This window comes from Lactuca sativa, chromosome 3, assembly GCF_002870075.4.
Source record: "Lactuca sativa cultivar Salinas chromosome 3, Lsat_Salinas_v11, whole genome shotgun sequence".
NCBI lineage: Eukaryota > Viridiplantae > Streptophyta > Magnoliopsida > Asterales > Asteraceae > Lactuca > Lactuca sativa.
Window position 1 is genome coordinate 65,860,116 of NC_056625.2, and position 11,383 is coordinate 65,871,498.

Below are 11,383 nucleotides of genomic sequence, written 5' to 3' on the forward strand. Positions count from 1 at the left end.
GGTTTCTGGAGGTTTAGAGAGTGAGAGAGGCTGAGGGTGAGAAACCCTAGCCCTCTCATTCCCTTAAATACCGAAATATTGGGGTTTTGGTCATTAGTCGCCCTCACGTCGTGAGCACTAGATTTCTCATGTCTTGAGCCTTAAAATGATGCACGGGTCCGAATCGCTCCTCACGACATGAGAAGGAATTCCTCACGTCGTGAGAAGGGAAAATATTGAAACTTTTAACTTCATAATATTAAAGATAATGTGCACCTGATTCGGGTGTTACAAGCATTGGTGAACCTGAATTCCGTCACCACGCACTCGTAATGACCATAACGAGTTCAGAAGGCCGTCTTCTGCACATCCCCTCTCTGACCCTCATCTGATGGTAACCCAAATACTATCAATCTTGGAAAACCAAGATGCTACCTGAAGTTGGTCAAAAAAATCATCAATCCTCGAGAGTGGATAACGGTTCTTCATCGTTAGCTTATTCAGCTCCTGGTAGTCAATACACATCTGATGAGACCTTTCCTTGTTCTTCACAAACAAGATTAGTGCTCCATATGGAAAACTGCTTGGTCGAATGAACCCCTTGTCCAACAGCTCTTGTAGCTGTGGAGACAACTGCTACATCTCTGGAGGAGCTAACCAATATGGTGCCCGAGATATCGGTGCCGCATCATGAACCAAGTCAATCCTAAACTCTACCTACCTCTCCGAAGGCACCCCAGGAAAATCATTCAGAAACACATCCATGTATTTCCATACAGTTGACACATCATCCATGGTTTCCTTACCCTTATCACGGGTATCCATACACATAGGCGAAAAATTAATCTGAAACATCCCTGATGAAGATAACATCTGACCCTAGCCGCTGAACACAAAATCAGCAGACACTGAGCTCTCTCTCCCTGAACCACTAACTCTCCCCCACTTGGGGTCCGGATACGCACCATCCGATGCTCATAATCGATCACCGCCCCATTAGGACTCAACCAGTCCATCCCTATGATAACCTTGTTCCCATGCAAAGGAATAAGAACCAAATCAATTGGATACTGCTCGCTGAACATCTGAAGAACACAACCCTGATGAACCCCTGATACCCAGACAAATCGATCATCTGTAATCTCAACGTCTAAAGGACAATACAACTCCCCCGGAGCTCCAGCATACCTCTTGCTAAGCGTAAGCGATACAAAGATCGTGTAGCCCCCAAATCGGATAATCCCAAGGCAAAAATACCATTCACGAGGAACGTTACTAAAATAAAACACATAAATATAAGCTAGCAATTCAATATAAATAAAGAGATGATGAGAAGATAAATACTCGTCACCACATCAGGTGATGTGAGAGCCTCCTCGATCGTCATCTAAAAAGCCTTAGTCTTCACCACAGGTGCATCCGCCTTGCCATGACGACCATCGGTGATCCATAGAGTCGCAGGAGTGGGTGTTGCCACTAGTCCTGCTGCAGTCAAACTCGGACAATGGGCCTTCTTGTGGCCCTGCTAATTGCAATGGAAGAACATCATATCAAATACTTGGGTGATGGTAGTAGTAGTAGCAGTGCAATTCCTGCGAATGTGACCCGTCCGACCGCACTTGAAGCATCCAGAACCACCCACCCTGCATGCTCCCTCGTGTGTCTTCCTGCACTTGCCATAGTGGCTCTGACCCTGCTGGCCTCTCGATCTTGAATCAAACACCTTGGTACTCTTGCTCAATCCCCCTGAAACCTGAGCCTGATTCGGCTTCCTCTTCCTCTCCATCTCAAGATTAATCCCCTACTCCCTAGCTCTTGCAATCATGTCCTCCAGTGTCTTGCAACTGGATCGACTCACAAATTATTGAATATCACTTCTCAACATCTCATGGTATCTCGCCTTCTTCATCTCCTCATCCATCACATACTGCGGAACCAACAACGCCCTCTCACGAAACATCGTGGTGATCTCATCCATCGACTCAGTAGTCTGGCGAAGGTCCTGAAACTCCCTCGCCAGGTGTTGCACCTCAATCACCGGTGTGAACTATGCTCGAAATCTAGTTGTAAATTCATCCCATGTCATCCAATAAACAACCTCATCACCAACAGAGTACCCAACCTCCTCCCACCAATCTCGAGCTCTATCTTTCAAACGACAGGAAGCAAGTATGACCTTTGCCCCATCGGGACAACTGCTAGTGCGGAAGGCGTTAGAGACATCCATTAACCAACTCCTACTCGCAATCAGGAACTTCTCCCCTTAGTAATCCAGAGCCCCACATGCCTGAAAACTCCCTGAAGGTCAGTGAACATGCCTCAATCAAAGCCACCATCTCAGAATAGAAAGAGCCCAAGCGCTCTTCCAACACCTCTATGATACCCTCCTTGATTTCACCAAAGATCACAGGAGTCTGATCAAGTATGTTGCAGGTAAACTTAGACGAAATGAACTCCCGCGTCTGATCATCCAAATGCCTAGCTCCAGAACCCGAGCCTAAACCCTCACCAGCACCAGAACCACTAATTGGTCTGCCTCAAAGACTCACCATACTGAAAACAGACAATATAAACCATCATAATAAGCATCAATATTTATATATATATATATATATATATATATATATATATATATATATATATATATATATATATATATATTGAGGAATCTTATACTCTACAAGCTTCCTAGTTTCATCGTAGATCTCCTTGACTCGAGTACAGATCATTTGCTTCCAGTAGTACGAGCCCATACTACCTTCCACATCTATCCATACTTTCCTCAGTGATCGCTTTGAATCCTCCGAGTCACCCCTTACCCACACAAATAATCCTCCATAAGACAAGGCTCGCAGCACTAAATCCCTTCCTAGGTTTTCCTAGGGCAATAACCACACCACTTTTTGCTATTAGCTGCAGAAGTAACTCCTAACAGCACCCTCTAACTAGCACAAGAATACAATTACATATCAATGACACAAGACAATTCTTCGAATGAAAGGTCTCAAACTACAACGGCTGGACTCAAACAAGAGCTGCACAATAGAGTTAAAACCAAACCTTCTAAAATTATTTAGTTTCTGTAGTGTGTAACTTAGCATATTTGCTTCAAGTTAGCTGAAGTTAGTGAGAACTCCTAAAAGCACAAAGCAAGCAACATTCGAGCATTGGGTAATCAGAATCAAGCATAACCAAATCAGGCCATCCTACCACTGACTGATCAGTACTACCATACAAGTCTATAAGCTTATATAGTAGGCATATAAATGCATCTCTCCTAGCATTCTATGATGCAAATCCTGAGAAGATCCTTAGCCCTAACTAGCATGAAAGTCACATATTCATAACTCAAAACATATCATAAACATGTATGGGTATTTTGGAAAAACTTACTTGAGCTCGGTCGATTGCATGCACCACACCCTTTTCCTTTATTGGAAACCATTTTCATAAAACATTTCTTTTTGAAAAATTCTACCAAACCCTCAATTTGAGTTCAGACATACCCCATAGTACGTCCGAATCCCTCAAATAAAGGATATGATACCAACTTGTAAAGTCCTAAAATTAAGACCAAAATTTTCGTTTTTAATTTAATAAAACTATTATCCAAAACATAATCATTAAGCCATAGTGGAATAAAGTGTGTCAAATACATTAGAAACCATTAGAGTAATCGTAAAATGTGGAATGATGTGGTGTGTGCCTTGCAATCATCCCGGGCTCTTCCCCTTCGAACCAGAAAGTACTTAAAGCATAAACTGAAAACCGTAACCACAAAGCTTAGTGAGTTCCCCAAAATACCACATACCATACATATAAAACATATAGTGCACCCCGCCCAGCATCAAGCCCTGCCCAACATCGAGCTCCACTTGTTATACATATCTGTCAGTTATCAAGCCCAACTGGTATACATATAATGATATAATAGATAAACACATAACACATGCAATAATCACAAAGATAAATAGCACACAAAACAGTCATCAGTCCTCGCCCGCCAAGCATACAAGCACATTACACATGCAAGAGTCAAGCAAACATCTATCATCCTAACATAATGAATCATGGGCCGGCATTGATGCATTCGACCCGCTAAACATAGTGAGGAAACTCAACTCTAGCTACTAAATCACTCAACTGAATCTCTGTCTGCTGGCCCGGAAATCCCCTCGCTATCATCATCAAAATAACATCCAATTATTAATTGGATTCCGACCCATAACCAAGAGTCTAAGCTACTTGGCCCATAATTATGGTAAAAGACCACTTTACCCTTTATCTAACTTGAACACAATCCAAGGCCCAATTCAACTATTAAAAAGGCCCATATCCTAAATGGCAACCCAAACCCAATTTATGGTCCAATCTTCCAAATTAGGCCCAAGACTCATCATAGGCCTAAATCCAAGGAAGCCCAACATGCTAGTCTAAAGTCCAAGATAGAAGTCTAATGGCCCAATAAGGCCCAAACTTACAAACCCAAGCTATGGCCCAAAATTGAGATTGTCAAGCCCAAAAGCCCATCTGCTGAGTATGCGGAGTCTACTCAGCTCGTACGCTTAGCGTACTCCATCTGGGGCTAGTACGTACAGTGTACCAGCAGGGTATGTGACAACCCGAATCTTTTTCCCGTTAATGTTAGCCCGATTCTGTTAATAAAATTTAAATTTTATTTAATTTCGTTAAATTCTTATGATTTGGAAAATCATTTAAGTTATATAATTGAATTTTCTTTTATGAGTTGGAACCAAAATCACGCGAAAACTCGAGTTTCCTTTGAAAAATCAATAGTTTTCGGCCTGAGTGATGTTCACGGCCGTAAACCCATTTACGACCGTACACCCGTTTACAACCAGCTACCGTTTACGGCCAGCGATAGGTGGCCCCCACCACCGACCTTGGAACCCCCCTATAAATATGAGCGTCTACCACTCATTTACACTTTTCTGGCCGAAATCTCCCCCATTCTCTCGCTAACCTCTCAACCATAAACACCAAAACACCCTCTTTTCTTCCGAAAATCATCAAGAATCACATTTGGAGGTTGTTTTGGAGCATCTAAAACGTATTTTTCATCGAATCCAACATCATTGTTCTTGAGTTTACGGTCGTACACCCTTCAAATCTTCAAATCTTCAAAAGCCGCAAACCGTTTACGGCTGTAAACCCTTCAAGGGGTTGTTCACGGTCGCAAACTCCTTCACACCATGAATCTTGACTGAAAACCCGCTTTTCCTATTCAATTGAGTCTCGGATACATTCCTAAGCCAAAAACAAGTGTTTTTCTAACACTATAAATAATGTTTTTGCTAATAAAATACATATATGTATTTAATTGTTATTAGGATCCCGTTAAGTGTTGCGTACATCAATCCGAGGATCTTCATTTCTAGTTTCGCTGCCCGAACTTTCACGCGACCAACAGTGAGTTCATACCCCTATGCTTTTACTATTTTTTTAAAGGTTTTCGGGGCGGGGGGGGGGGGGGGGGGGGGATACAAGCCAAACACAAATGATTTGTGAACTTATACAAAAGAATTTCAGTAGTTTTAAAACTTAAGCAATTGATACAACCAAAAGATTTCCATGTTTTATAAAATATTTAGATATTTTATCCCTTTTGTAACATGCTGAGCATAAAGGACGTTTTCAACGTACATCTATAATTGCATAGTTTTCAGATCAATACACGAAATAATTATACAACATACATGCATATTATAATAGATATAGTTTGGGATTTCAATACACAATTTTACAAATTCAGAGCTTATACATTAACAAACATATAAACTATGACAAACTTAGTTTATGATATACATTACTACTTCCGGAATTCAAAAGTAGTACATTAGATAATTATTTAAGTATAATTATTGTTACAATACAAGTATATAACGGATTCGAATACAAGAGAACAATACAGAAGCACACGTAAACTAGTTAATACAGGATTGTGAGGAAACTCTTCAATTGTACCTTTCGGGGTACAGATTAAATCCTATCATAGTATAACCAGAGTCTCCTGGAGGGAGAGCATGAGATTTGTGAATAGATCTATTCGGGACTGACTATCCCACACCTGAACTGCTAGCTACAGTTAGGCATGCATGCCTGGGGTGACAAATGTCATATATCCGACACTTGAAGAACGTTGTAAAGGTCACTAGGTCATATCAAGTAGACCTGGAAAACGTGTCTTGTCGTGTCGGGTTCGTGCCGTTTCAAGACATTTAACGGGTTGAGAGTGCTTGACCCTAACCCGACCCATTTAATTATCGTGTCGTGTCATGTCAACCTGTTTATTTTCGTGTCGATTTCGTGTCGGGTTTCGGGTTAAGGTTTAAACCTTATAAATATGTTGTGTCATGTCGGGTTGAAACATTTTAAAGGTTGAAAAGTAAGAGTCATGGAGAAAAAAATGAAAAAGTGAAATGCTGGAACTCGGAGGTGGAACGGAAAAAAAAAAAGTATACTCTCTCTGTCCCATATTTATTGTCTATTTTTTACTTTGAAGTTTTCATTTTTCAACTTTAACCTTAAATATTTTTAGTTGTGTTATAAATTACTTGATAAAACTCATAACAAAGAAAAAGATATTTAAACCACAATCCATTCATACATTTTGCATTAAGTGTTATATATCAAAAACAAAAATATTTAAGGTCAAATTTGAAGAATAAAGACTTCAAAAGTCAAAATTGGACAATAAATATGAGACAGAGGTAGTAGTAAGTTTAGAAAGCAAAATGAAAAGAGTTAGAGTTGGGAAGCAAATGAGATAGGTTATGAGGAGGAGTAAATTAAGTCAGTTTGAAAGTTTGAATTTTACTTTTAATTTTAGAGATTGGGCCACTACAAATATATATTATTTAAAATATTTATAAAAGTATGAAATATATATATATATATATATATATATATATATATATATATATATATATATATAAGTAAACGGGTCATCTTCGAGTCATCTTCGAGTTGAAAGTCTTGACCCTAACCCTACCCGTTTAATTATCGTGTCGTGTCGTGTCAACCCGTGTACATAAACGGATCAAAATCTTTGACCCTAACCCGCTAACTTCATGTGGAGTTCGTGTCGGGTTGTCGTGTCGTGTCAGATTTTGCCAAGTCTAATATCAAGCATGGTTATACGACTCACAATAGTATAAACTAAACTTATTGTTTATAGGATTTCATTCTTCTTTAGTTTTATTTTTCATTAATAAAACTAGTTCACAATACAACTGGAGGATTCCAGGGATTTCAAATCTTAGTTTTATTTTAAATAGTGAAACTACTATGCATACTGGTGATAGCCAGAGTTTTCATACAAAAGGGTTTTCATTCAAAACAACGTTATACAATACAGTTGTTGGTAACCAGACATACAAACTAATACATTATACATTACTATAGAACACAGTAATAAACATATATGTTAGAAAATATTGGATTTTCTTAGGAAGCATACAAACATTTTACAAATTCAATGACAAGTTTTCATTACAAAAACATGCTTATGAACTCACCAGCTTTTATGCTGATGCTCTTTTTTCAAAACCACTTGTATTCTCAGGAAATCGGTAAACAGGTACCTCGGCAGAATTTTAAGAAGACGGAGCGTATACACTCTCGTCTTTATTTTTGCTACTTTTGATGTATATAAATATGAAGCAAACATATGTAAATACCTTTTTATATATTCAATGTAATGGGTGTGTTTACTTTGATTTCTATGATGCAATTATTGTGATACTACATATGATGTCATCCACCCCCGAACGTTTCTGCCGTTCCGGTTTGGGGGTGTGATAGATCGATATCAGAGCTCTTGTTTATAGTGAACTAAGTATATTGAACCTTACATGGTATACAACTATAAACACTAAACGGGCCGAAGCGCTCTGAAACTAAATGTATACTTTAAAAATTTAAGTATTTTACAAAAGTATACAAGTATACATATGTACCAAAAACTGTAAGATAGTATGAACTACATAAAAGTATTTAGGGCGAGTAGGACACCGCGGTTAAACTGGAATAGTTATGTAGTCATATGTGGGGTCAATATAACCTGATCAACTATATTTGTCCGAGATATGACCAACATGTGTTTGGGAGTGACTGTGGCGTTGCGACAAGGCTAAAACTCACCAAGTCGTATACAAATGAAGCACATAGTTAAAATACTATAGGAGTATTTTATGGTTCTATGACACTGCACAGAATTATCACAAGTAGTACAAATCCTCACAAATGAAAGACCTGCAATTCCTTGTTTATGTTAGTAAACCTTTATTGTAGATCTCTATTATTGCTATAAGATTTAGAAATATCTTGCTAGAAATATCCAATTCATGATCAGTATAGAAGGCTTATCATCATTTTTCCCCTTGTATCTTTTAGAGAAAGATGCCTCCCAGGAAGAGACCCAACAGAAAGAACAACAACCCTCCGAAAGATCCTCATCCACCACCTCGTCAGTTTGATCCTGCCATATTCCAGGCAGCAGTTACAGCCACTATAGTTGCCGCGATGTCGCAGATAAATTCTGGAAGCTCTAATGGATCAGGAAGTAGTACCCATCCCCAAAATCATGAGGGTGGTCAGGGACACCTGAAGGAGTGTTCCTACAAAGATGTCATGAACGTGAAGCCCAAGTCCTTCGACGAAAATGGAGGAGTCATTGCCCTAACTAGGTGGATCGAGACAATCGAATTGATTTTCGAGATTTGTGCTTGTTTTGAGGCCAACAAAGTTAAGTTTGGGCATAACTGAGTGGGCACGGTCACCAACCCCCTCCAAGAAACATCATCTTTGATACATATTTCACAATAAGACGACAAGTTTAACCAAATAAGTTAACCACAAATTTAACAAAGTAACCACAAATTTGAAAAATATTCAAACGACCACATATTTCACAATAAGACCCTACAAATTAAACTTGTGTGGACCCTTTACAGAATGTGACAAACTACGAAACATTCTGCTTTGATTTAGGCGAGATATCCAACCATTTAATCTATCATCTTTCATACATGGTTGCAATCATAATACAACATGTACCTACCTTAATAAATCAAATAGGATCAAGCCCAACACTTGATAACACCCGACTCCTTGACATTCTTACCAAAAGTTAATATTATTGATTTGATTAAAAAAAAAAAAGATGGACCATGATGCATGACTGTTCGGGCACATCATTAGGCATAATCCATGGGACCATAAGGCTCAAAAAGGTTAGCCAATCCTCCATTCTTTCTCATAGGATTCATACCCATATCTCTGCACAGTTGATCATTGTACCATATCTCTAAAGCACCAACTGACGACCGATAATGGTATTCCCCAGTTGTTTGCTTCATATATTCATCCCATCTTGCAATATCCTTCTGCATCTCATCAACACTCGGTAGCTTGAACGCACCTTCAAGAAGCGCTGCCACCCATTTCGACCTCATCTCTGATACGTACAGATTCGAAAGACCCTCTGAAAATCCAATTATTGCTAACTGCGGTATGCGTGGATGAATGCATTCCCTGATAACATCATTAACAAACAGTATAAGGTCTCCTCTGTGGTTCTCGGGAAAAAAAAAAAGATAAAAGAAAATCGATTAACCTGTAAAGAGGGACTCGTGGTGAACCAGAGATGAATTTCTGAAACGTTGATGATTCGAAAATGTTTTTTAGCTTTTCTACGCCTTTGAATCCAGTTGCGAATATTACAATATCTGCTTCTATACGTGTTTTGTCGTCTTCAATCGAAATACCATTGTCGTAGAAGCTGAAACTTTGTGTTTTCTTCAACTTGATGCTTCCTTTCTCAACCTCATCGAAGAACTCATCAGGATTAGGCATATACGTAATTAAACATGCACGGGTGTCTTTCGAAAAGCTATGCTGTGGCACCATGTCGTATTTGTTGATCGGAAGTTTCTTTTTGATGTAGTTTTCCACAAGTTTCGAGATTCCCCAACTCTGTTACATTTAGTGATTAGAAAGAAAAAAAAACGATCTTGATCTTGCTTTGTTGCTTTAATAATGAAGATTTTGAGGGACTTACTAGAGGTGAAAGTAAAGTGGCGATGAGATTTAGGAGAAGACCTTCGCCGGGCTTATGAACCAAAAGCTGCGAGAAGCGATTGAAGTATAAATATGTGAATGGGATTCCCCATGGAGCCCAATCCGGGAGCTTCCAGTGATCACGTCGATATACTATCTTACATGGATGTTCTGGACCTGAAGCTCAACATTAAAAAGTTAAGGAAGATCACCGGAGAAGGTATAAATGCGCCGGTGAGCAAGTCTGCAACTAACCGTTGATTGAGGAGCACTCTCTTGCAATGTCGAGTCCTGTTTTCCCGAACCCCACGACGACGACCCTCTTCCCTTTCACGAATTCAGCAGCTTTTTCATTATCCATTGCAGCGTATTCCATGGAGTGAATCGCCTGGCCTCGGAAAACTTCAGGGCCTTTTCCGGCGGGGAATTCCGGTATGTTTGGAACGTCTTTAAATCTTCCTAAACAGAGAATCACGAAATCCACGGTGTAAACCTGGTGATTTCACATGAATAGAGTTCAATTTCTTTATGTATATCAGTGAATGCAGAATACGTATAATTATTGAATTCCATACCTGGTTTGTGGCAGTTTCAGTGTTTTCAACGGTGACATTCCATTTTCCGTTAGGTGGAAATGGTTCGCCGGTGCTGTTCCATAGGGACCATGGCTCCGATGATGGTCCGTCGTAGCTGATTCCCTTGACTCGTGAATGTAATTTGATGTGAGGTATGAGATCAAAATGGATGGCGTAGGACCGGAAGTAGTCTAGCATTTGTTGGTGGGTAGGGAAGTCGTCGGTGACAGAAGGCGGCCATGGGAAGTCGGAAAACTGGTACAAAGGTTTTGGAGCCTGGAGCCTGGTGGATTTGAAGGTTTTAGCCCATACGCCACCGATGCCGGATTCCGACTCGAAGACAATGGGGTTGAAGCCTTTGGTAAGGCAGTATTTACAAGCGAGGAGGCCACTGATTCCGGCTCCGACGATCGCCACTTGTTTTTTATCCATGTTTCCGGCGATGGAATCTCAATATCTGATGCGATACTTATAATGTTGGTTTTTGTTTTTTTCATAAAAAGTAATCAGATCCATTTCCAATTGTTGATCTCCACGTGGTGGGGATCCGTATATGATTACGATTTATTCCTTCGGCCATTAACATGTAAATCTAGTCAATAAACTTGAAATGTGTCAAACAATTTAGCATCACATACTCACATAGAGTCAATTTAGTAAATATACAATTTCTTTTTCTTAAAAGTAATTCAAATCCATTTCGTTCACCATCTTCCACCATATTCATGTATAATGGCAAATATCATCCC

General features: G+C 39.5%; 1 protein-coding gene across 1 annotated transcript; it reads right to left on the bottom strand.

The window, feature by feature from the left end:
* Positions 1–8,835: 8,835 nt before the first annotated feature.
* On the bottom strand, positions 8,836–11,090 carry LOC111888390 (probable flavin-containing monooxygenase 1). Its single transcript, XM_023884577.3, has 5 exons — positions 10,635–11,090; positions 10,315–10,552; positions 10,061–10,236; positions 9,617–9,975; positions 8,836–9,534 (listed from the first exon to the last, which is right to left on the bottom strand). The coding sequence occupies exons 1-5, from the start codon at positions 11,064–11,066 to the stop codon at positions 9,198–9,200; spliced, it is 1,542 nt and encodes a 513-aa protein (XP_023740345.1). The 5' UTR covers positions 11,067–11,090; the 3' UTR covers positions 8,836–9,197.
* Positions 11,091–11,383: the final 293 nt, after the last annotated feature.